This window comes from Aotus nancymaae, unplaced genomic scaffold, assembly GCF_030222135.1.
Source record: "Aotus nancymaae isolate 86718 unplaced genomic scaffold, 86718_ANA_hifiasm-v0.15.2.pri h1tg000029l, whole genome shotgun sequence".
In the NCBI taxonomy this organism is placed as follows: domain Eukaryota; kingdom Metazoa; phylum Chordata; class Mammalia; order Primates; family Aotidae; genus Aotus; species Aotus nancymaae.
This window is the reverse complement of record NW_026988442.1, coordinates 36,700,996-36,727,054: the sequence shown is the minus strand read 5'-3', so window position 1 is coordinate 36,727,054 and position 26,059 is coordinate 36,700,996. Positions and strand designations below refer to the sequence as shown.

General features: G+C 54.9%; 1 protein-coding gene across 1 annotated transcript in view; it reads left to right on the top strand.

Moving 5' to 3' along the window:
- The first annotated feature begins 379 nt into the window (after window positions 1–379).
- The window catches only part of PMEPA1 (prostate transmembrane protein, androgen induced 1), a 63,763-nt gene continuing 38,083 nt past the window's right edge, over window positions 380–26,059 (top strand). The window contains exon 1 of the mRNA XM_021669104.2: window positions 380–491. Within this exon, the coding sequence (XP_021524779.2) occupies window positions 380–491 (112 nt within the window). The remainder of the gene's footprint in view (window positions 492–26,059) is intronic.

The following is a 26,059-nucleotide window of genomic DNA, read 5'->3' as shown; positions in this document are numbered from 1 at the left end:
TGGACTTGAATGAGGAGGAGGCGGCGGCGGCGGCGGCGGCGGCGGAGGCGCTCGGCTGGGGAAAGCTAGCGGCGGAGGCTCAGCTCCGGCGGCCGCGCGCGCCCCGCTGCCAGCCCATTCTCCGGACGCCACCCGCGGGCACTGCCGACGCCCCCGGGGCTGCCGAGAGGCGGCCGGGGGGGCGCCGAGGAGCGCGGTCCCGCGCACTGAGCCCCGCGGCGCCCCGGGAACTTGGCGGCGACCCGAGCCCGGCGAGCCGGGGCGCGCCTCCCCCGCCGCGCGCCTCCTGCATGCGGGGCCCCAGCTCCGGGCGCCGGCCGGAGCCCCCCCCGGCCGCCCCCGCGCCCCCCGCGCCCCGCGCCGCGCCGCCGCGCCGTCCATGCACCGCTTGATGGGGGTCAACAGCACCGCCGCCGCCGCCGCCGCCGGGCAGCCCAATGTCTCCTGCACGTGCAACTGCAAACGCTCTTTGTTCCAGAGCATGGAGATCAGTGAGTGACCCCACGCCCCCCTCCCCGGAGACTCCGTGGGGCTCGGACCCTGTGTCCGGGCGCAGCTGCGGGCGGGGGTCCGGGCCGAGCGCGCTCCCTCGGACCGAACGCCCTGCGCCCCGGCAGCGCCCGCCGCGCCCCGGGCGCGCCCTCCCGGCTCGCGGCAGCTGGCGGCCGGCCCGGCTTTGTCCCGCGGCGCTGCGAGCCTGGCACGGCCCCCGCTGTCCGCGCCCCGCCCGCCCGGACTCGGACCCGGGGCCCAGCGGCGGCGCTCGGCGCGGGAGGGCCGGGGCGGGCGGATCCGTGAAGTTTCCATTTTATTTCCCTAAGGGGCAGTCGCGATGGAGCAATTAGGCCGGCTCTTTATCAACTTTGGGCGGGGGTGGAGGGGCGTGTGAGACACTGTCTGGTCTGCGAGGTGTCTGGGGCTCCGGGCGTGTGTCGGGAGTGTTCGCGGCGCTGTGTCTCGGGCTCTGAGTGGATGTCCGTGCGTCTGTGGAGTGTGCGTGGCTGCGTGACTCTGTCTGGGTCTTCGGCGTCTCTCGGGGTGTTTGGGGGTCTGAGTCGAGGTCTTGCCCGAGAGTGCGTGTCTCGGAGTCTTCCTGCCTCTCTGTGTCTTTCCGGAGTCTGGGCCGGGGTGCCTTTCTTGAGCGTGTGCGTCTTTCCGGGGGTCTGGACTGGTTGGGCCGGATCTGAGGACCGTATGTGTCCAGGTGTCTGAATCCAGGGCTTGGCGCTGGTGCGTCTGGCCCAGCGTGGATCTTGAATGTGTGTGTGTCATTGTGCCAGTGTCTGTGTCCCCGACGCACCTATAAATAGCCTCTGTCTGGACAGCTTGGTTCAGTCTGGCTGGGACCGTGGTTACAAAGGAGTCAAAGTTTGAGGCTGTTTGTATTTGGGACTGCCTGGCCCTAAAAGGGGTCAGTGAATCAACAGTGGGGAGTGGGGTTTTGAACTTTGTGGCTAATGCAGCAGCCTGGACACCCAAAAGTTGAAACAAGTAAGTCTCCACCTCCTGCACACACAGCCCACCAAGGTGGACATTTGGTTGAATGGGGAATTGAAGCACTACCTCCCAGATTCTAGCTTCTAGCCTACACCCTGTCCCACAGCCCACCTTTTTGGGGACCTTTTGCTTCCTTGAGTTTTAGTTTCCCCATCCCCACCCTGAAGAAGCACCCGGTGAAGCGCACAGCCCTTCCCTGCTCAGGCCAGCCTGCCTGTATCTGGGGCCAGGAGCTGAGAAGCAGTCACCGTGGAATGAAGGCAGTGTCTGGGGGGCTCATAAGCGAGTGTCTGCAGGCGGCTGCCAGTTTGTGGCCACTGAGTCTATACGGTGAGCTTTGAGTGGTAAAAATAATCAGGCTGGCCAGGCTTTGGTGGTGGGTCCTTCTGTCCATCCACTTCTCGACACTCTCTCCCAGCCTGGAATGGAAAGCTCCCCCCTCCCCGACCCAACCCTAGCTGCGCTGCGCCAGGCCAGCTAGGTGCCAGGAGGACCTGCCCAGAGCCAGCGTTTGCGGAACCGACTTGCCTTCCCAGAGGCCCTTTGTGAACTCAGGAGGCTAATGAAATGCACGAGGATGCTATTAAAATCCGTTCGCACATGTTTGGAGAGTCTTGCCTTAGATGGGTTGCTGCTTCGGGGCCCTCGCTGCCTCACTTTTCCCCCTTCACTCTAGAAAGCTGCCTTGGGGACCTCCTGCTCAAGGGACACACATCCTTATGCCACCCTTATTCCAAAGGCTGGACACAGTGCAGCATTTTGCTCTTGTTCTATTTATGGTTCAGGACTTGGAAAAAAAAAGCTTTGTTCTTATTTCTGTCCTTTCTTCGGCTCATCAGTCCTTCCTGATGTTTTTGCTTGACATCAAGGCCTCTTGTTAAATGCCTTGCACGTCACCCACTGCACTTTGCCCCGTTGCCCCCGGCAGCCTTTGAGTGGGACCTTTGGGGTTAATGCCTGGAACCCTAGCCTGTTCCAGCTGGCCCCTGAGTGCCCGGGTTAGTCCTGTGCTCTGTGTATACACAGCCCTGTACTTACTGGAAGAAAGCTGCAAGGCGGGAGGGAACCAGCCAATCTTTAAAATGCAGGTATACTGTAACAGTTTGTTGTAAGTGTGTATCAGATTTCCCCTAAAGACTAGTGTGAGGAAGTGGTAAGGCCTGGTGTCTACTGGAGTTTCTTTACACTGAAAGATAGGAAGGAAGGAGGAAAGGGAAAAAGAAAGAAAAGAAGCTAGTACTTGGTTTTTCTTTTAACTAGTAGTGGCTGCTGTGTTTTTCACCCAGGACATGCTGGGAGTTGTTTGCAACTAGAACTTGATGGATGGTTTGGAGTTGGGCTTTGAGGCGTTGTCCATATGGCTCCTATTCTGTAAGATACCTTGTTTTTTTTATGAGACAGAGTTTTGCTCTTGTTGCCCAGGCTGAGGTGCAGTGGCGCAATCTCGGCTCACCACAACCTCTGCCTCCCGGGTTCAAGCGATTCTCCTACCTCAACCTCCCACGTAGTTGGGATTACAGGCACGCACCACCATACCCAGCTAATTTTGTATTTTAAGTAGCGACGTGGTTTCTCCATGTTGGTCAGGCTGGTCTTGAACTCCCAATCTCAGGTGACTCAGGATTACAGCCACGAGCCACCGCGCACAGCCTGTAAGATACCTTCTTTTGGCCTTGCTAGGTCCTTAAGCCACGATGGGCCTCACTTTCCTCATCTGAAGAATGAGACCATGGTGGATGAAATCTAAAATTCTACAGTCTTTCAAGATAGGGTCTCTGCCCCGCTGAGCCTGGCTGGAGGTCTTCGGGCTGGACCAGGCTTCCCTCCCACTGCCGGTTCCCCTGTGTGGTCTGCAGCTACCCCAAATTTCTGACCTGAGAAGAGCCTAGGCAAGCTCGGGTTTCACTTCTCTGGCTTAGAGATGAGCAAAGTCCACTGTGGAAAGTTTTGCCCGAGGTCCAAAACCCACACCAGCTCCAGGCCAGGGTGGTTTCTCGTGGACTGCACACACTTTTGAATTTGGAACTTGGGCCCCAGAGCAGGTCCCTCTTGAAATTGCAGGCTGGAGGAAATTGTCAGAGCCCCTTTGTACCCTGGGAACCGTGTCTCCTCTCAGGATGCTGAATGGAGTGGGCTCATCTGGAACAGGACACTCCTGGGGCCCCATTTTTTCTGAGAGTCAAGGGATGAGGTTGCTATCTGGTGGGAATTCAGTGTTCCCAAAACATGCCCGTGGGAAAAGTCTTTCTTTTAAAAAGCCAGGGGTCTTGGGATTAAAGCAGGCAGCATGAGTGACAGCCCAGCAGATGACAGCCGGGAGCTTGCCACGGCTACTTTTGAGGAAAGGACTCCTGGCACCCGCTTTTCCCGGCATCCTCGTCTACCTCATTTCAGCGCTGCCGCGTCTCAGAGATTACCCCCGACCTTTCTCCTCTGGCTGTTGCCCCAAACTTTTCGGAGCCAGAGGGATGCTAAGTTAGCTCTCGGGACAGACTGAACCTGGGGCCATGGGGTGTCTGCTCACGTGGCAGGCATTTCCTGAGGGTCCTGGGAGGTGCCCCTGCCCTGGGCCCATCTCTGGTGGCATCTACAGTGACAGCTGTCTTTTTAACACCACCCACGGCCAGAGTCACCCAGCCTCTGATTCCTCTTCTCCAGCCTGTTCCAAACAAATATGAGAAAGCATCAGAAACTCACAGGACACCCAGGTTTCCATGGGTTTGCCTGGCACATGCTGTTTGACGCTTGAATCACGTGAGGGTGTAGAGGCAGTGCCTTGGCACTGTGACATTCTGAGCTGCGTAATTCTTTGTTGGGAAGGGGGAAAGGCCGTGCTGGGCTCTGTAAGGTGTTAGCAGCACCCCTGGCCTCCACCCACTAGATACCAGCACCCCTCTCCCAGTTGTGACAGCCAGAAATGTGTCCAGACATCATCAGATGCCCCTTGCTGGGAACCACTGTTTAATCAATTAGCGGTTTCTCCTAATGGGCTTGGGGGCCAGAGGGCAGCATCTGGGTTGCTAGGAGATGACCCTCAATTCCCTTCGGACATCGTCCCTGCACGGGCCTGTGGTCACTCTGCAGCCACTCACCCACTCAACTTTTAATGAGTGCCTGTTTTGTGCCATGAAGGAAAGATAGGGGCTCCCTCTTGATGAAGTTTTCCCGTTTTCATCTTGGATTTGCGTTTGTAAGGAGAGACCCTGGCGTCTGTGAAAGCTGATGTTTCAGGATTGGGGTTAAAATATAGATGTCTAGCACCAGCTATTTTCCCCTGTGGGCCTCTAAACCCTGAGACTTTTCACCCGCAGGTTTTCTGACTGTCTGGGTTTTAGGTTGTGGTGCAATAAGGGAGTTATTAAGGGAGTTGATTTCTGTGGTCTGAATCTTAGGTCAGACAGTTGGCCGCAGCTTCCCAGGAGGTCTGGGTTAAGACAGCTACCCTGCCCAGTGTGACCCAGGGTCAGGGTGAGCTTAGCGTTTGTCAAGACACAAAATAACTCATCGTTCCTGTACAAATGCACACATGCCTGAGTGGGTGCTTGCATGCGCACATGTGCAGACACACACACGTGCACACACACGTTCATACAGATGTACACACAGCTTCTAACCCTCTGTCTTTCCGGTCCTCTTCTCTTTGGGTGGGGAATGGTTAAAACTTCTGGGCATGTAAGAAGAAAAGGGGAAAGAGTGCACGCTTTCCCCTGTGAGAGGTGCAAATGTATGCTCTGTCTTTGAAAATGAAGGAAGGGGAGGCTGTGTGTGCAGCTGCCCAGGAGAAGGGAGGCTGTCACGTCAGTGGAGGCTGGACGTGCCTACAGCAGAGCTGCCTCCCTCAGGAGCCCCGAGGCAGCCTCCATGCTGCAAGATGCACCCACCACCAAATGGCCCCAGAGCCATGGGCTCAGGTGTGCCCCCATGCCTGCCCCCACCATTTCCACTCCCACCTTGGCCCAAGGCCAGGGGGTTTAAATGTTTATGATCTGGTTAATAATTTAAAAGCCAGAAAATGTTCAGAGGAGGGTGCTTGGTGGCAGGGTCCAAACCTGAGGATTGGGGTGGCCTTCTCTCTTGGTCTTAGCATCCAGAGACCAAGTTTGCAGGCACCCGGGTGTCTGGGATCCTACCCAAGGAGAAGGAACTCTTACACAGTGAATTTCGGAGGTTCTGCTGCTGCCAGCATTGGGTTCTATACGGTGCACATGCTGAGAGAGGGAGATTGAAGCTGAGGGCCCATTTTTTGCTTTTTACAAGGTGTTGCGTAACACGCGCGTGGTTGGGGCACGTGCGGGAGCTGTGCGGGAGGCAGGCCTGCTCTTCATGCACCCTCTGGAGCAACGAGGATGGTGCCATGCTGTGCCAGGGGCTCCCGGAGGCTGGGGGAGCATGGTTCGGGGAAGCAAACTCAGTTGTCTTTGGGGTGGGCTTCCGGGAACCAGGGGCAAGAGTCCAGTTTAAAGGCACTGTGGCCACTGCTTAGCCCACCATTGCCACGTGGGCCCTGTGTGGCCAGATCTTTCCATTCCAGGACAGCCGAACAGTGAGATTTTGACATGAAACTCCTGGGTTTTAAGTGCTGGCAGTTCCTTTTGTCCCCCCATCACCAAGAGGCCCCACAGAACCTGCTGGCAGACCCCATCTGTCTCATCAAGTGACCTGCCCTGCCGTGGGTGAGTTAGGAGTGTGACCGAGGGCCAGAGGGATGGAGGCATCAAAACTTGCTGACTGCACCCCTTTGTGTCGCCCTTCACTGTCACCTCATGGGTTGCCCTTCACTGTCACCTCATGGGTCTATAAAGTGGGGCAACAATAGCCCCTGTGCTGAGGGGGCCAAGAATATTGAGAGAGATTCTGGCCGTGTGTGGCCTGGTGTCTGGTGCAGCTGCGTGTTTGTGGAGGTGGGCGCTGATGGTGGGGGCGGGCGCTGATGGTGGGGGCGCTTGGACTCGATGGTCTGTTCTGCCTGGTTCCCTAGCAGTCACTCTCTAACGGAGTGCCTAATGATGAGAAGGCCTTCACTAGAAAAAGGTTGCCCATCCTCGGACTGGCTGGGAAGGTTGGAATCAACAGGCCCGTCTGGGGCCCATGGCCTTGAACGTGGAGGTAATTGACTGTGTGATACTCCTTGTCCTTGCCAGGGCCACCGCAGACCTGGCTGGCAGTGACCCCAGCATGCCCGCTGCCGGCCCAGGAGGCCCCAGACGGTCTCTTCAGGCCTGCCAGCAGGGTTCCCTTAATCCACTGCCAGGCTTGGTGGACAGAGGCTGGAAAAGAGGGTACAAGGCAAGGCACAAAACTGGGGGTGTGGGGTCAACACCGCCCTGCTGTCCAGAAGCCCCGCTGGGTCCAAGTCCTAAGACAGCCTAACCTGGGAGCAGAAAGCCTGGAAGCTTCTGATAGTTTGTGGCTCTCTTTTTTGAGGATCAACTGAAAATTTTAACAGGTGAGTGTATGTGGGGGCAAACCATTACAATAAAGGCCTTGATCTCATCCACCCCCACCAACAGGTGCAGCAGGGTGGGAGGGCCGGGGAGGGACCAGTCTTCAGTTTCACTTCTGCTCCGAGCACTCCTTCCTGCCTTCTCCCCAGGGTGGGCTGCTGGGCTGCACCCCTTTGTGAAGCCATGACAAAGCCGAGTACTGACAGTCAACCTCATTTTCCCGTTGGCTGACACTACAGAGCCAAACCTTGACACCTCAGGGGTCTCATCAGGGTCTTGTCAGGCACTGGCAGAACTGTTTGTCACCAAATGGGGAAAAATCCCAGAATGACTTGCCAGCTGGGGCAGGGGCTTCAGCACCCTGGGGTGGGCCTGGAAGAGCTTGGGGGCATCCCCAGGCTATCCGAGAGCCACAGGATGGCTTCTCGTTTCTGTTTTCCGGGTGACTGATGGATTTCTTTTGCTTCTGCTCTTTTTCCTAGTTGGATGTGAAGAGATTATTATGTGCCAGGTATTAGTGATGCATTTTTCTCAGTGTTCAAAACAACCCTGAGAGAGCTATTGCACCAATTTGCAGATGCAAAAATAGGATCAGAGAGGGTAAGATACTCGCTCGGGGTCACACAGCCAGAAACTGATGCTCCATTGGGATTCAAACCCAGCTTCTCTGACCTTTGCAACCCACCCTCCCAGGCTTTCTCTTCCACCACACCGACCTCCTGAGCTCCAGGGCTTTCTTTGCAAGACTGGCCATTGCAGTGGTATTTTAGGATTCTAAGACTGCAAGCCCCTATTGGACCACTTGTTAGGGAAGAACACATACGAATTGGCCACCCCCAGAGCAATTGGGTCTGTTCTACTCTGGCAAGACACTGGCTGATGTTCATTGGAAGTGTCTCCTCGAAACACACGTGCCTTGTCAGGCTGCAAGAGGGGCCGGTGTCTCTGTCTCCAGCTCCTCTATGCTTCTCTACATGCCAGCACCAACGGATGTCATGGCAGGAGCTTAGGAAGCAGCTGGGGAATGTTCCCCAGAGAATCAGATGCAGACTGGATAGGGGGCATCACTAGACAGCGTTCAGCACCGTTTGCCATGCACCTCTGGCCTCCTGCGCTGTTCCTGGGGCTGCAGAACATCAGGGAACAACACAGACAATTCCCTGCCCTCTGTGAGCTGCTGCTCTTATAGGGAGACAGGTGAAAGAAGGGAGGCTGAGAGGCCATACTCAGGGTCACCCCCAGGGCCTCGCCTAGTGAGCCCCCCAGCCTGGTGTCCTGTTTGGGGCCCAGGAGCACCCTGGCCTTCCTCCTGTTGCGCCTTTCATGGCAGTAGTTGAATCTTTGTGTCATTAGCTATGCCTCGTCTGCTTTCCCTGCAGGCACCGAGCGCGGCTGGGTTGTTTTCTTGGTTGTGTCAAGGGACAGAGTGGGCAGGCGAACTTCTAAGAGATTCCAGATTCTTGGGGTCAAGATACAGGCTTTGAAGACCTTCATTTTGGGGATGAGGGCGGTATCCTCCCAAGCCTCCCGTTGACCCTCTGTAAAGTGGAAGGAAGAAAGACATCTGTTTTATGGGGTTGTCAAGACCGTTACCTGAAAAGCACCTCTTGGCATACAGTGTGATTTTTAATGCTCCAAAGTTTCTGCTGTTTGGGGCAGGGAGCTGTGCCTGAGTTTCCTTCCTGCCCTCTCTTCCGGATCCAAAGGGCAGGTACAGAAATCAATGTGGACCCACCTCCCCTGTGCCCGCTCCAGTTGTCCTGGGTGGCCGGGGTTTCACAGTGATGGCTTGAGTCCTACTGAGGGCATCTAATGGAAAAATGAATTGCCAGGGCTTGCCTCAGGCCCCCAGAAGAATTCCTAGGGTGGTTCTTGGCACACGCTGCAGACTGGGAGTGCTTCGGGGTTATTCTCCTCACGGAGGAAGATGGAGTTCACTTGGAGGTGATGCTGAGTTGCCGCAGGTTGAACCGAGCTACGCAGCTATTGTGGCTCAGCTTTGCCGAATCAGGTGGTGATTGGCTACTCCTGATGCTCCAGCACATTCTAATATGAATTTGTTGTTCCTGGGGATGGGGGTAGGAAGAAAGGTGGCTTGGAATCGGTACCTGCCAAACATCCTAAACTAATAAGAATGTCAGAAAGATTGGGAAGTTTAGTCTGATTTTCTTTCTTTCTTTTTTTTGATGTCTTCCTTTTTTTTTTTAATATTGCTTTATTTTTTGAGATGGAGTCTCACTCCGACACCCAAGCTGGAGTGCAGTGGTGCGATTTCAGCTCACCGCAACCTCTGCCTCCCGGGTTCAAGCCATTCTCATACCTCAGCCTCCCAAGCAGCTGGGACTATAGGCCTGAGCCATCACACCCAGATAATTTTTTTGTATTTTTAGTAGAGAGAGGGTTTTGCCATTTTGGCCAGGCTGGTCTTGAACTCTTGACTTCAGGTGATCCGCCCACCTCGGCCTACCGAAGTGCTGGGATTACAGGTATGAGTCACCATGCCCGGCCTCTTTTTAAATGTCTTTTAACTAAAATCATTCGCTATTGTTTCAGTGGGCTTGGGAACTGGCTCTACAGGCAGAAACGAGAATTTTAATTATTGGTAACAAGTTGAAAATACCCAGTGGCTCCAGGATCTGGATGCTGGATAAAGGTTGCTGCGACCTCCACAAACCAAGTCTTCACCATTACCAAGAAGCACTTCGCAATCCTCCTTGGCACCAGCGCTAGGCCCCCAGGCTGGACGGCTACAGCCGGAACCAGCTAGCAGTCATGCAGGTTTGAGGTGCCGCTTTGCCTTTTAAGTCTTAAGAAACTGTCCTATATCCTTCGTCCCCAGTGTAGGCTTTCTGGGGTTTCAGGGGAGGTGGCCGTGCAAGTGCTTATTTGTATTGAGAAAAGTTGCACGATCTTGGCACCGAATAGATCAATACACATTTTGACAGTTGGTGAAAGTGGAGTTGTTGTGTGCCTCAGTTTCCCTGTTCCCCTGAACATACTCTGTAAAGTGTGGGCCTGTAATGGGGTCTGTCAGTGGCAGCTGTCAGCCTCTGTTGTCATTGACGGGTTGTCCTGGATTCCCAGTGTGCAGGTGGCATCAGTATCAGGAGTGGGAGAATCTCTGTTGGTCCCTAAGGTCTCCAGGAGGGGCCAGTTCCATCGATGGCTTGGGGAGCACGAAAGTGACAAACCCAGCCATGAATCTGTCTGAGTGTCAGTGGTTAAGACCAGAAAAAGATTTTTTTAAATTTAAAGCCACGGATCTTTACATATATACAATATACATCTGTATTTTGTGTATGATATATGTAAAATATGGACTGTCTAAACATGTGAGTTCCAACCACCCAGGAGGCCTCTCTGAGGTGCCACGATGGAGCTCCCACCTCCCACAGGTGTGCCGCAGGGTGAGCTCAGGTGAGCCTGACCTTCTCCTGGCTTTGCCCTGGGTTCCCCCAGGGCAGGTGAAATCAGATTTTCCAGGCTCTGTCCTCAGCAGCAAATGGGAAGCTGAATCCGTTTGTCAGAAATGTTGAGCAATGCAAACTGCTCTTTCCCCCAGGGGGTTTCCAGCACCAGCGGTCTCAGTTGCCTAGTTATCCTCTGCTCATCTAGACCGGATCCCAAAAGACTGCCCTGCACCCCACTCACCTTGCTCAGCCCGTGGGGCAGTTCTGGCAGCTGGCAGTTGGGCAGGAAGAGAGACTGTGGCGAGTCCAGGGGCTTTTTAACATAGCCCAGCCTCTTTGTATGTGTGGGGTCTTTGGTCAGCCCCTTACTCTCCCTGATCTTGGCTGCCTCATTTATAAACTGGGACTTATAATTACGGTGTAGAGGTGATTAAATAAATAGCCTTTTAAGCACCGAACACAGGGCTTAGTACCTAGTAGATGCTCCATAAATGGCCACGAGGGTGATGGTGCTGACGGTGAGTAGGGTTGGTGGTAAGCGGAACGGCTGCTGAGAGTGTGAGCTGGGCGGAGCTCAGGTTGACTCCCTCTTGAATCAAGCTGCCCACTAGTCTGGCACATCCGTGATGTGGGTGACACCACAGATTGCACAGCTGTCCCATAAGGTTCAGATGCCCAGACAACAACATTCAGTTTGAATCTTGTGGGGTGATTCATCCCAGAGGTCACACATCCTTTAGAGAGACTCAGAATTTGCATGGGGCCACTGCAAATGCCTTTTCTTCATCACCCTGAGTTATACAGCAGGCAACAGAGCTTTGATCTGAAACACCTCGTGGAAGGAAGTCAACTGAGAGATGGCGTGAGAGTTTGGTTGTGATCAGTGATGGCTTCAAACTCCCAGAGAAGGGAGAATCTCAGTGTACTCTTATGACTGCTACATTTAAAGAATAAAAAGTAAAAGTAAATACATACAGGGACTTCAGTGAAGCCTGTGTGTGTTTCTATATGCACGTGCTCACTTCTCAGGATTTCTACAGGGTCTGAAACAGCTTTCCAGAAGAAGGTGGAAAGCGAAGCCAGGGAGCTTCGTGCAGGTCTGGGAACCCTGCAGGAACTTGGTGCCTGCCCCTCCCATTCTGCAGATTCCCCTCACCGGGCTGAGCTGATGTCTGTAGCTGGCCGGAGCTCTAATTGCCTTCCTAAAAACAATTTAGTCGGTAATAATTCTATAAACCTCTGAATCAACTTTGCGCAAACACCCTGAGTAATTTCTTTGTTCTTTTCTTTCTACTTTGTAATTGGTGTCTGTAAAAGCCAAAGGTTTGGTCTTGCGGAAGGCATGATTCATTTATTGGTGTCTGTGCCTCCTCGTTGTTGAGTCATTTCAGATGCCATCGTGGTGAGCCAGGGCTGATGCATATGGGGCTGAGCTTAGAAGCCAGTGGGGTCATGGCCATAGGAGGAAACTGTTTCTCTAATCTATTTATGATATGGGAGAAAGAGGCGGGTGTATTGAGATGATGGAGAGGGTGTCAATTACATGGGTGAATATAACCGATGAAACACCACCAACCAGCCTTTAAACACCACTCCATTTGCTGCTGTTAATCGTTAGATAGCTCACAGCTCAATGCACTCGTATCTCGGGTGTATCTCTCCCTGCGTTTATGGACCTTGAGGTCTGAGCAGGCTGACGTGGAAGGGGTACCCTCAGCAAACCCAGAGGGATGGTTCAAGTCCTAAGCCACAGATGCAGAGAATGCTAAGCCACAGATGCAGAGAATGTTGCTTCTTTAACAAGTTTATCAGCTGGACCTACCATGAAACAAATGTTTAAATGTTTAGGCTTATGTGTAAGGAAGTCACTGCCTCATTCCCCACTCATTTCTCTAACAGCGACGATCATTAGAGGTTTGCAGTTGGTAAGTCTTAGCATTATTCTCCAAACTGTGTGAACTTACACATGGTGCTACTTGCTTTGCCTAATTTTATTAGTTGCTTTGGCCCTAAAGTGTCCCTGTCCTCCCGTCTAGAGGGTAATCAGTGTTGCTTACCACGTGGCCCAGAGGTGTGATTATGAGTCCAAATTCCGATCGTCTGTATAAATCTAGGCTCTGCCCGCAAGAGGAGTATTTCTTCCTGTGCGGTATTTCCTCCCTGCAGTGCTTTCTCTGGTTGGTTCCCCATCTCCATAGCGCCACTGCATCCTCCACTCTGCATCGGGAAACAAGGGCCTGGCTCAGGTCATTTTGAACCTCCAGCTCCTAGCTCAAGGCCAAGTACAAAGCATGTCGTTGGTGTCTGTCTAGCTGCTGGCTGGATGACTATGAGAAAGTTAACTGGAGGAGACTCCAGCCAGTATTTATTGAGCTGCCTGGTGACTTTCAAAGTATAGATCAGGGGAGTTGAGTGCATGGCATTCGATCCAGCGTCCCCCACTTGCTGCCCGTCATAGACATTGCTAATCAATTGCACCCTCCATCCTTGCGAGCTCGGGTCCTCACCGAGGTGGCACTCCAGGTGTCTGCTCTCAGTCGGGGTTCAGACAGGGCTTGAGTGATGACATCTCTTGGCCTTCAGGATGTGGATGATCCTTTTGGGGAAAACCGGAAGTTGTTTAGAGAAATGGCTGACTGAAAGACTAGTGGGGCTGCAGAAATCCTGGTGCATGCAGCCACCAGGACCATCTCCCGTCTGCTCCTCCTCGTTACTGTGTGTGAGTCCCAAGGCGGTTCCTTCCACGAGTTCTAAGGACGTTCCCCACCTGTGGATGGCCCAGCCCCACGCTTCAGCTGCCTGTAGCAGGAACCTCCCAGCACTGTAGTGAAGCAGCATCCAGGTGTGACTCCAAGAGCAAGGCTCCCCCAAGAGCACGCTCTGCCCAAGTAAGCATTACTCCTTGGTTCCTTGATGGTATGTCAGTTTTCTTTAAAATCAGGGTGCAAACGGGAATGTGCACAGAGGCCTCCGTTTTCTCTTGCCAGCCTCTCTCCGCTGAAGTCTTGAGCTCTGCTCTGAGCACTTAGCTGCATTCCCTTTCACTTTAGTGAGAATGACCTCTGGATCCTCTTCCCAAAATAAACAGAGGGGAGGGTTCAGGAGCAAGGACGAGAAAGGGGAGAATCTGGGAGGCAGTCAGTGTTTAGGGAATGAACCTGACACCCAACAACTTTGTCTTCTTGATTGTTTTTCTGGTTTCTTGCCTGTGAGATCGTGGCTTTTTGAACCCGAGCGATTCCTGCTGACAGCGGCAGGTGCTCACAGAGCACTTTGCACACCCTGTCTCATTAATCCTCATGGCAACCCCGTCGCATGGAGGAGGCGGAGCTAAGTCACTTGCCGTGGATCACCCAGCACGCCGCAGAGCAGGATTTGAACTTGGGCTGCGGTATCTTGGCACGACAGGGAGGGAGAGTCACAGAGAAGCAGGACCGCTGGCCAGCCTGTGGTCCAAGGGGAAAGTTTTGGACACGAGGTTTTCCTGGTGTTCCTGTAGCCCCAGGGGCGCCCAGGCTCATACCTCGTTCTTCCTGAAGCCTGTGCTTCGCTCCTAGGCAGGGACGAGCCTACCTTCCCGTGAGCCTCAGAACTACCTGTCATTCGATTTAAGGGATGAGGCTGGTTGGGGGCCTCTGCTCCTTCCTCCTCTCCTCATCCTCCGCACACTTCCCTCCTTGGTAGGGGGCTGGGCAGCCATCCCTGTGGCTCAGAGTGGTGGTGAGCAGAAATTGTCTGGTAACAGGTTGCTGCTGAAGGGAGAAAGTGGTCCCTGTGACCAGTGGGGTGCTTGGGCAGGGTCCGAGCTCCGCAGAAGGGGAGAGGAGAGAGTCCAGAGAACATCTGGACTGGAGGAACACTCTCTAGCCTTAAAATGCAGCAGTTCTCAGTCCTGGCTGCACATTTACACCACCTTAGGGGCTGTGGCTGCACCCAGACCCACTACATCAGAGCCTCTGGGATGGGGTCAGGCCATCCAGATTTCCTAAAACTGCCCAGGTAATTCCTGGTGTGGCAGAGTTAAGCCCGCTCGGCTGCCCCCAGCCCCAAGCTTGCAGATAGCTAAGTTGAGGTCTGGTGAGGGGGAAAAGGAAACTCAGGCCTCTTTTCAGCCACAAAGTCCTTCTGGCGCTAATCAGAGGAGTACTGCCAGGTGGCTTACGCCCATAATCCGAGCACTTCGAGAGGCCGAGGCAGCTGGATCACCTGAGGTCAGGAGTTTAAGACCAGCCTGCCCAACATGGTGAAACTCCATCTCCATTAGAAATGCAAAAATTAGCTGTGCATGGTGGTGAGTGCCTGTAATCCCAGCTACTCAAGAGACTGAGGCAGGAGAATTGCTTGATCTCAGGAGGCGGAGGTTGCAGTGAGCTGAGATCATGCCACTGCACTCCAGCCTGGGTGACAGAGCGAGACTCTGTCTCAAAACAAAAGAATAAAAAAGAGGAGTGCTGCCGATAGCATTATGACTGTAAGGACCCCATGTCAGTGGGGGCTCTGTGCATGCGCCCTGCACCTCGTGTGCCTGCTCTCGGACAGGCAGGCATCCCACAGGCCTGGGAGTGCGGGCGTCACCTAGTTCAGGTCAAAGACACTGGAGGGGCAAACCAGCCGAGTATATGGTTTCGCCAGCATCAGGCTGGACTCTGAGCATCCTGGCTCTTTTTTGCCCTCTGTGCCTGGCTAGACACAACCTTAAACCTGGGCTTCAAGTTGAAGCCAGCCCAACCATTACCTCCTGGGTTCTCGGTAACCTGTGCATTGCATTCTGCTTCTCCCAGGGGTGGTGGAATCGCACCTTCAAAAGGCACGTTAGCCAGAGTGAAAGGGAGAATCACCGAGAATGAGAACAGGGCACTGGCAAGCCTGAGGTCGAAGGGGACTGTTCTGGACACGAGGTTTTCTTCATGCCCCTGAAGCCCCCGGTGAGCATATATTCATTCCTCTCTCCCTCCTCTCTGCGCTCTCAACTGTCTTCCCTGTAAAATGGGCAGAACCCATGAGGAGGACCCCCAGGTTGCTGGAAGAAGGGAGACACTGCAAAGGCCCCCGCAGGCGGCTCCGGCTCCCTTTCCTCTTCTCTTAGAAACCTGTGTCTCCCTCTGCTGTGATGTCTTTACTGTGGTGGAATTTACAGACAGGAAAATGCACACTGATCGTAGGTGTGCGGTGTGATGGGTTTGGGCCAGCATGTATACGCAGCTGTGGCCAGGTTCAGGTCTGGGGTCTTTCATCTCCCTTCCCAGGCTGGGACTGCACCTGCCCCCAGAGGCAGTGGCGCTATGGATCTGATCATCACAGATGACGTTTTTCTCCTGTAGATGTTGTGTAAATGGAATCATTCTGTATGTTCATGGTTTTTTACTGGCTCCTTGGTGACTGACATGCACCTGTGTTGTCGCAAGTGTTGGTGGTGGCTTCTTTTTATTTTGAGAAGCATTGCATCGTGGGCGTGAACCACAGGCCTGCAGTTTTGTTTGTTTGTTTTTTTTGAGATGGAGTCTCACTCTGTTGCCCAGGCTGGAGTGCAGTGGCACAGTCTCTGCTTGCTGCAACCTCTGCTTCCTGGGTTCAAGCGATTCTTCTGCCTCAGCCTCCTGAGTAGCTGGGATTACAGGCAAACACCACCATGCCCAGCTAATTTTTGCATTTTTAGTGGAGACAGGGTTTCACCATGTTGGCCAGGCTGGTCTCAAACTTCTGACCTCAAGTGAGCTTCCTGCCTTGGCCTCCCAAAGTGCTGGGATTTCAAGCATGAGCCACCGAGCCTGGCCAGGCCTGCAGTTTTAAGCAGGGCTGAAGGATTGTGAAAGGGCCGAGATGGGCCATAGGACTGATTCTCTAGTGGTAAAATGCCAGGTTCCCCTATGGGGAAAACATTTTGTAACCTGAATCTGGGCTCATAACGGGTACCAGAGACCTGGGCGTCTGTCCCAGCCGCGGCCAGGGGGCTCGAGGTGGAGGCAGAGCCTTGGAGACGGGACAGATTCCAGGAACTCTGGGGCCGGGTTTGCCCATCAGCCACTGATGCCAGCCCCGCTGGGCTCCAGCCCAGAGCCACCGCCTGCCTGCCTCACCTGGCCTGCATTCCTTTGCAGGGAACGAGGATGTGGGTGACCCCAGACGGGTATGAATCATGTCTTGGGGAGGTGGTTACTCAGAGGCGGCGAACGCCAAGGCTGCCTTCCTCCCAGACGGTGCGGACCTCAGTGTGGAGCTTCCATCCTGGGCTTGGGCATGGCTGCTGAGGTGGGTGTTTGAAGGGCCTCACTGGAGTGAGTGGGGCTGACAGGCCCCTGTCCCCTCGACTGTAGCATGCTCTGTAGAAGAAAAAGAACACAGCAGTGTGGCTGTCGTGTTGGAGGCCAGGTCACAGTCTTGGCAGCCTCACTTGCCAGCTTTGTGGCTCTCCCGCCTGTTTTTCATCTATGAGATGGGGGTGTTCGGAAGCAGTCCTGACTTCCTGTTGTGAGGGCCACACGGAGCTCCTTACTCTTATTTCCCGAGTGCCTGCCATGTGCCAGGCACGACGCCACATGCAACCCTCCGAGAGCTACTAGACCTGTTTTACAGACAGGGAGGCTGAGGCTCGGAGGGCAGAAGTCAATTGCCTAAGGGTACCTGACTTGTAATTGTCTCGGCTGGATGTGGAGCCTGCTGCACCCACCTGTGGCCCAGCCACCTCCCGTGTCAGTTCCAAGAAATCTACAAACCCAAAGCAAATGGTAGCCCTTGAGAAAATTGGAGATGGCACATAGATGGGCAAATTAAAATTTAATAGTTCCTTACTCACGTGAATGTATGTTAGCGAAAATATAACAAGCACGTTGTTGGTTTCACGAGTGTTATTGCTTAAGATCGGGTTAAGTAATAAGTAAACCAATTGACTATTTTATTTCAGTTGAAAAGAAAAATATTGAAGAATTTTAGTTCTTTAATGGGGTACTTGGGTATGGCAAAAATCAGGAAGGCTGAGGGTGACATTTGGGAGCTGTGTCCCAAGCCCCTCGTGGGTCCTTAATCAGCAGTCACCGATCCACAGCTCCTCTGGCAGGGTGGAAGCACTTTGCTCCTTGGCCTTTTGAGGTCACCCAGCTATTCAAAGGTCAGGGTCAACTTGATTCTAATGAGATCAAGGTCACAGGGTCATGTTGCCCTCAGGAAAGTGGGGGATGGAGCTTTGCGGCCCAGGCTGTGGCCCTGCTACAAGGCTGGGAGGTGGGGAGGTGTGAACAGAGAAGGGCCTCCTGTCCTCACCTGCAGAGAAAGCTCAGAGGTGCTCCCGGCTGGTGATGGGGGTTCGGCCTGAATCTCAGCATGCTGCTGATAATGGAGAAGCCAGCACCTCACCGAGTGCTTCCTTGGTGCCCTGTCACCACTCAGCTGGGCTCTTCTGACACCTGACAAGGCTTGCAGAAGAACCTGCAGAGACTCAAGAGTGTCTGTAACCACACAGGTCACAGCTGTGTGGCATCCTGATCTCTGCGTTTCAGCAAGATCTCTGTATTCTCTTTTTATAATGGAAAAAAAGAATTACTGGTCTACAATGTCTGACATGGCTGGATATTCTGCAGAATAGGTCTGTGACTTCTTATCTAGCCCCTAATGTACCTTTTCAGCTCTGGGGAGAGGGAAAGGCAATTGGAAGCAAGGGAAGAAAAGGGCTCAGGTGTGTCCCGGCCCCAGGCCTTGCAGTTACACCTGCCATCTGCTGGCTCCCACCTTTGCCCAGTTACTGCTAGGAAAAGTCCCGGGGCGGGGAGGTGTCGGGGAAGTTCTGCCGCCTGTCTGGCTTGCGGTTTGGCAGACTTTCCTGGACCCAGGTCTCAGATCCTGGACTTGGGTCTCATCCTACAAGAACTGGGGGGAAAGGTTGAGGAGACAACTCCCCAGCCCCCTGGCTCTGACTTGTGTGGGGCAGGGAGGGCACCTAGCCTCTCTGCTCTTCCTGTGGGTCTGCCTACCTGACTACCTGTCTAGGAATTTTTATTGCAGCCCACGGAGGCACTGCAGGTCGGCTGGAATGTGAGATCCTGGCCCTGGGAGGCATGGGGTGGGCGGGCTTCAGACACAGCGCCTGGCTGCTGGGCAGGAACGCCAGCGAGGTGGCAGCCCCCTGGTCTGCTCACAACATGAGCGTGGACGTCGTGGTCTTGCCGCTTCGGGATTTGTCTGGGTTTTGCACTGTTTCTTTATGCACAGATTCTGCCAGGTTAATTCTGATTAGGTTTTGGTTTGACTACTGCCTGGGACACCTTGACCCACAGCAGGGATTGGGATGAACAGTTGATTATGACAGGTTGTGAAGCCAGGAGACTAGTCCTGAGAGCAGCGGCACCGCGCCAGTTCCCCGTGCCCCTGAGACATTGCTGAGCGCTGTCCTGTAGTACAGAATCCTCCCAGCGCCCGGGGGCACGGAGCACCATCCGTCCCATTGTACAGACGTGAACGGTGAGATGCCTTAGGTCTTAGGGCTGCTGTCAGTGGCAGACCCCGGCAGTCTGGCTCCAGCACCCCCTAATTGATCTGAGCGTGGATTAGGTGCTGGCCGAGGGGCTGTTATGGCCCCTTGCTGATGTGGTTGGCCTTGCCAGTCCCCGCCAGTTGCAGGGATGCTTTTGGCCCAGAGCCTCACTGTGGAGGGGAGACAGCACCCAGACTGGACTAAGGCCTGCCAGGCCCTGGCCTGGATCTCTGCCTTTTCTCTCCACCAGGAAGGGTATTCAGGCAAGAGGAGGTGGATGGAGGTTCCTCAGGCTCTAGGTGACCACGTCTTCCACAGGCTGCCCTGCCAGTGGCACCCACTGGCATGGGGTGGGACAGCCTCTCGGCCTCATCTGCATCTGGCAGTCCTGGCCCTCGAGGAATTAAATCTTCTTGGAGCTAAAAGTGGCCATGCTCATGCCCCTCCCCGCCGCCCAGCCACAGCCAGGTATAGACCTGGGCTCTTGGAAGGAGCAGTGGCCTGGCAGGGAGGGGCTTTGGGGGACCAGGCTCAGGGGTACTGGGCACCCTGGTCATGAGATGGGACCTCCCCTCCCCTGTCTGGGCCGCCCTGTGGGTTCCTGCCACCAGCCCTGACCGCCAGTGCCCACCTGCCCCCATGACTCTTCCACACCTGGTGGGCTGCACCTTGGTGTCTGCAGCTGGCCCAAGTCCAGGTGAGGCCACACACCATCCAGGGAGTGATTGACCACCACATGAGAGTGTCCTCGGGGTTTCGTCTCCTCTCTGAGCCTCTGTTTCTTCATCTGTAAAATGGGGATAATAATAAGCACCCGCTACACAGGGGCAATTGTAAGAATTAAACGAGACTGTTTGTGGCAAGGGCTCAGCTCAGTGCCAGGTGATTTGTAAATGCTCGAGAAACGCAGCCTGTCCCGCAAGGAAGACGTGGCCAGTACTGGGGGAGCAGTGGCTCCGTAAGCCCCGGGACCTACCTATGAAAAGGGAGGAGAGGATGGTGGGATGTGCAAAGTTGGGGGGCTCGTTGGGGAAGGAGATGTCAGAAGGAGCTCTGCGGCATGAGTAGGAGTTCTCCCCGGAGGTGGTGGGGGGGCAGTGGGCGTTCAGGAACCTGCCCCTCCCAGGCACACCCAGGGTTCTATTCTCTCTGCTTTGCAGATTGCGGCAGTTGTTCAAGGCCACACATGGGTGGGGGGGCTCTGGAACGGGGGCTGCAGGCACTATCGAGGTGGGTCTGAGCGCCTCTGTGAGCATGAAATGGACACGGTCTGGACTGGGAGATGGTGCACCTGGCCCTAGCTGGCAGCTGACTGTGGGCAGCTTCTTCCTCACTCTGCACTGGGAGGGGCGAGAGTGACAGGGAGGGTCCTGCCTCCCCCGTCCTGTTCCCACCTCTGCTGTGACCTGGGTAACACTCAACAGTCATGACTTTTTGGGGGGAAACGTTGTTTCCCACCCCATCCCTGAGGAAGCAGGAAAGGAGTTTTCGGGCGTAGGAGCTGGCATCAGCTCAGGGGAGAGGAGTGGTACCAACAGCTCTGCAGGCCCTGTCCCTGGGTCCCTGGGGCTGCTGTAGCCTGGGTGCCTCCTTCCACCTCCTAGACCGGCCCAGGGACCCTTTGTGATTTGACTCTCAGGCTGGGGCCTTGACCGGTCCTTGGTCTGCTCCCCATCTTCAGCGCCTGCACAAGAAACTCCAGCCCCGCCCCTCCGCTGGAGGGACCTTCGGAAGAGTTGGGGGGAAGGAGGCTCCCCTCATGCCATGTTAATGGGAGGGGACACCAGAAGGCTGGGTGGCATTTGCTGCACAATTAGGAGCCTTACTAATGGGTAATTTTACTCAATATTTCACTCCATTCGTGAGTTCATCTGAAACATTTATTGAGCACCTACTATGTGATGGGCACACAACCACTAAAAGACAGGTCAGCTGTAGCGTGGCAGACCAGAAATCGGCCAGAAAACCAGTGACTGTAGAACAGCTTTTCAAAAGTCCTGTAGGAAAAGACTGAGGGGCCGGTAGGGACAAGGAGGGGCTTGCTTTCTCTAATCGCACTTCTCGGGTAGCTGTGTAAGCGGGATCCCTGGATCTCGGGGTATAGAGGTGTCAGTATTTATCAGGCGCAGCAGTTCTTCCCTCGGATGTGAGCTGAGGTGGGGTGAGTGCAGGAACCAGCGCGGTCACACATTTTCCCCCAGGGGTGCAGGTTCCAGAACCCCCGGACCCTGGATGAGGCCAGGGTGAGCAAGTACATGACCAGGTTCCACCCAGAGCTCCAGCAGGTGGGGGTCTGCTGGGCGTGTCACTCACAAAACTCAGAAGAAGCCGGATCTTCCTCCCCACTGCATGTTTTGCGGACAGAGCCCGGGCTGGGGTGTGTACCTGCTCTCCAGGCCCTGCAACCTGTTTTCAAATGACCCTCCAGACCCCACGCAGCAATGTGGACCCTGCTCCTGCTACAATTAGTTAATCATTCTTTTTGCTTCACAGTAAAAATAGCATTGATCTTCTGATTATAAAAAGTGATATACACTCTTTCTTGAACCAGAAATTCAAAGAATTTGATAAATGACAGGCAAAAAGTCAAAATGCCTGCAATTCAAGCACGTGGTGGTGAGTTTGTTCTGTGGGTCATATTCTCAGGTGCATTTGCATGTGTAGGACTGATGCAGGGCAGTGACACTGGTGGGGGGGTTGCAGGCGCTGAGCCCGGCCCCGCCGGATGGTCTGTGCCCCGCACCACTGCCCAGCGTCTCTTCCCTAGGAGGTGAGGTCAGAGGCTCCCTTGGGGACTTCTCTGGATTCCGGAGCAGCCCCGCTGGCAAAGGCAGGGAGGGTTCCACATGGAGGTCCCTGGGCTGGAAGCCCGGCAGGTGAGGGGTTAGATCCAGCAGGCTGTGCCTTCACCTAAGAGCCTCGCCCTCCTTATCCGTAAAATGGGGTGACACCAACAGTTCCTACCTCGTGGAGCCGGGGTGAGGAGTGCATCGGGTGTTAGGAGGAGCTCAGCAAACGCCCAGCGCACAGTAAGCACCCATGGACCTCGACTGCCACCAGGCCATGAAGCCACTGGCCCCTGGGACCCACGTCAGCCCGAGCAGTGCTACGTGTGCATCCCCCCGATATATGAAGCTGCTGAATCAGACTTTGATTCACGATGAAAGGCTTCTGTGGTCAAACACGTCTGAAAAGCCGCAGCCTCTCTTTTTACAGACAGGTCCCTGAGACCCAGAGAGGGTGAATAGGAGGCCGGTCCTGGCCTCCGGGAGTACCTCCCCCACTCCCTATGGTCTTGAGAGGCAGATGCAGGGCTGCCCCTGGGTCCCCTTGTCCCCGAAGCTGGAAATGCACCTGAAGATTCTACGTGGATCTTCATGAGAAATAGCTATTTATGTGGGCACAGTTCTGAGGACTCTCCTTGAACTAGACCCTCTAGTGACCAGCAGAGAGAGGGGATTCCCCAGGGTTTTTCTGGAGACTGTCCCGTCTTGGCACTGACCTAGGTCCGATTGCCGGTGCCGGGTTCAATGCTGGACTCCCCAGAGGGATCGGGGTGGTGTCTGGTGCCACAGAGGTGGACCAGGCCAGAGCCGCCCCTCACCCTGCCCCACTCCTCGACCGACCTTTCCGCCTGGGAAGGCCAGGCCTCTGTCCTGGTCACACAATACCCCCTTCTCACGTTCAGACTGGCGGTCTAGACGCTCATGCTCCCTTTGTTCCGAAGGGTCAGGGGTTGGGGGAGGGCCCCAGAAAGTGGGATCTGGGCCGAGACAGAAGAGAGGGGGTGGGTGGTGGGTGGTGGGTGAGGGGAGACTGGCTTCAAAGAAGGCAGCCGGTTCTCCCTCCGCCTGCCCGGCGAGTGACCAGCCTCACCAACAAAACGTGCACCAATTTCTAATGATAGAGGCAGTTCCCAACAGAAACGCGTTTTGAAATCCAATCAAGATGACGCCCACTCGGGCCTATGCGCCCAGAGCTGTTTAGCTGACACCGTCTAAATAAAACCCCACAGCCTGTGCCAGTAAGTCTGGGGCGGGCTGCCAGCAGGGATCGAAGGCCTGGAGGCAGCGCTCAGCCAGGTCTGAGCCAAAGAAACCCCTGGGGAAAGACGCAGAATTCCTGTCCCCACCCACTCCAGGATGCTCGCTGTGCCTGGATGCTCCGTAAAGGAGAGGGCAGGTGGAGACGCCCCTGAAGCCACCTTGTCCTCATGGTTGTTGGTGACAAGAAACTCCAAGTGCTAACCCAGGAGAGATGCAGAGTCTCCAGTTTGATTCCCAGGTTCTAGGCTTAGTTCTTGCCTAGCGAGCCCTGTATACCTCTTGTAGCCTCAGTCGCCTCCTCTGTAAAATGGGGATGTGAGTGTTCGCCATGACTCCTTAGGGAGAATGAATGTGAGGCCCTGCCTGGCACAGAGTTCCCTGCCTCGCAGAGTGAGTTCGACCACTGGGTGCTGAGGATGACCGTGTGTGCTTGTCATTCAGCCCTTGCTGCTGGCCGTTGTTCGTAGCTTCTTGATACTCTGACTCTGGGGTTCTCAACTGCCCCCTGGGACATTGGCAGTGTCTGGAGACTTTGGTTGTCACAACCTGGGGCATGGAGGAAGTGCCTGCCCAGCAGGCATCTAGTGGGTAGAGGCCAGGGATGCAGCTAAAAAGCCTGTAATGCCCAGAACAGCCCACCCCACTCTACCCAACAAAGAAGTGTCTCCTTCCTAAGGTCAGGCAGGAGGTTGAGGAACCCTGATTGAAGTCAATTCAGGCCCCAGACACCCGCTCTCCAACTTGCTCCCTGTATAAGGAGGAGCTAACCTGAGGCTAAATAGAAAACAGTTGTACTGACCTGAGCAGGAAAGCGGAAGAATCTTGGAATGGGGAGAAACACCCGGCTGTCTCCTTCCCTGGGGAATTCAAAGTCAGTGGAGGCTGTGCTGAGGCCGTCCCGAGGTGAGGGCAGAGGTGGCAGAGAGACCTGAACCACCTGGGCTGACCTCATGGTGCTCACAGTGAGAGGGAAGAGGGAGAGACTCTGAACCTAGAGTGGGTGCAAGGTCACGGCCTGATCTAGACACAGGGTCAGACTGACATCCCTGGACAGGGAACCCACAGACTGAGAGAGCTTCTGGCTCAGGAGCCCTGCAGGAGGGCCTTGTGAGCTGGAAATGAGCTTGGGCAAGCTTGGATCAGCTTGGGGTTGAGAAGGGCAGGCCGAGCAGGGCCCTGGGTGGCACAGGTGCAGAGGCCGACCTTGCTGTGGGTATTTCTGGTGACTCCTGAAGCCCAGCTGTGTCACTTGCTCCTCAAATGCCCCTGATCTTGTCCTGCTGGATTTCTCATCTTTCCTCTAAATATTTTATCCTTTCTTTTCAGGTCAACCACCCCATGACTGTGTTTAGGGGAGAGTTGGCAAAAAAAGTTGTATTTGCCTGATGGACAGAGCCTTCCTGGCACACTGGGGAGAGGAAGCTCCTGGAGGCAGGGCTGGGCTCTTTGAGAAGGAGTGTGGCAATTGATTAGTAATGTCTGCCGTGTTGCCAGACCAGGGAGTGGCCATAGGTGTGTGTAGGGGAAATCACACATGCAAAGCACCTGGGTTCTTGCCTGATCTGGTTGGGACACTCTGGGCAAGTCACTCTGGCCTTGGGGTCCCTCTGTTAAACAGCCGGGCTGAGTCAGTGGCTTCTGGGTCACTGATGTGCTATCATGCGGAGCGTTGGACCAGCCTCAGGCACAGGAGATCACCCGGAGAAGAAGAAAGTCGCTCAGTCGAACCCCTTAACAGAAAAAGAACATTGCTCCACATCTTGATCTCGTTCCTCTGCATGACATATCCCTTCTAGAACCTACACATCCGTGTCTGGGGCAGACCCAGAGACTGTGCCTCATACGGCAGTGCCCGTGGGCTGCTGCTACATGAGGAGTGCAGGTCAGAAACAGTCGTTTAAACCAATTATTCAAAGTGAGAGTGTGGAAACCAAAATCAGAAATAGGGGGAAAACCCTTCAGTCCTCTGACAGCCCGTCGCCCTTTTGGGGGCTGCTGTAAGGGCCAGCTGGAGCAGTCCTCTCGGGGTGCGTCTCCCTGCCACACTGTCCTCCCCAGGGGATTGATGTGGATGTTATTTTGGTGGGGGCCCAAGCCTGACCACGGTTTTGTTTGTGGGGTGCTCACCGTGGGTCCAGTGCCGAGCTCCACTCTTGTGTGCACTGTCATCTCCACCTCATTGCATGGGATTGAGGTAGGTACTTCCGGTCACCCCGCCTCACAGGTGAGGGCCCCAGAGATGGAGGAGGGGCCTGCCCAGGGCCTCACTGTTGAAAGAGGCCAGCGGAAGCCGTGCTAGTGCCCTGGTGCATTTAACCCTCACAGCAGCCCTTCAGAACAGGTGGTTGAGACCCCATTTCACAACTGGGTAAACTGAGGCTCAGGGAGGTGACTTCTCTTGGACCACACAGCCTGAAAGTGGTGGAGATGGGCTTTGTCTGGATCCAGCGTCCGGGCTTTACAACATTTGAGAGAGAAGAAGGAAGGGAGGGAGGGAAGGAAGGAGAGCAGACCAGTCTCAAATAGAAGCTGCCATGAGCAGGGCAGGCACTGGAAGGAAGTGACCGTTTGGCCGGCACCCCACCAGAGAAAGCCTTCGATTGTGGAGTGAATGCACCTTCACTGGGCATCTGGCAGGCAGCAGGTCTTGCTCCAGTTTAGAAGCTGGCAGTCCCAGGGGAAGAAATCAGTGCCCCCATTTAGGAGAGCCGCCCCCGTCCAGCTGCCCCGGAGTGTAACCTGCAGGAGAGGTCGGCGCACAGCCCATGTTGAGCTCCTGGAGGCGGTTCCCCTGTTCTTGGAACCCACTCACGGCGCCTTGGCTGCATGGAGGCCCACTCCTAGTTTTGAGGGTGTTTGGGTGTCACCTTGAGCATGCCCTGGGGCCACACCCTTGCAGCCAGCCCACCTCCAACCCTGGCTTTCTTTCCTGGGAAGAAAGGGTGACTCATTTTACAGCGACCCTTTGTATAACAAGGGCTAAAATGCCAAGTTGGGGGTGAGACCAGATTCCTCTCCTCCGGTTCTGGTCCACCCAGAGCAGGTGGAGACAAGCTCCCACCGCTCCCCCACGATTTTCGTGTAACCTTTTTTTAAGTGAACAGTGCTGCAACAAAATTGCTGCTACGAGGTGTTAGAAACATCTTAGCAGGCGCCTTCCTAGAACTAGAAGAGCCAGAATTATTTGCTGGGCGGCCA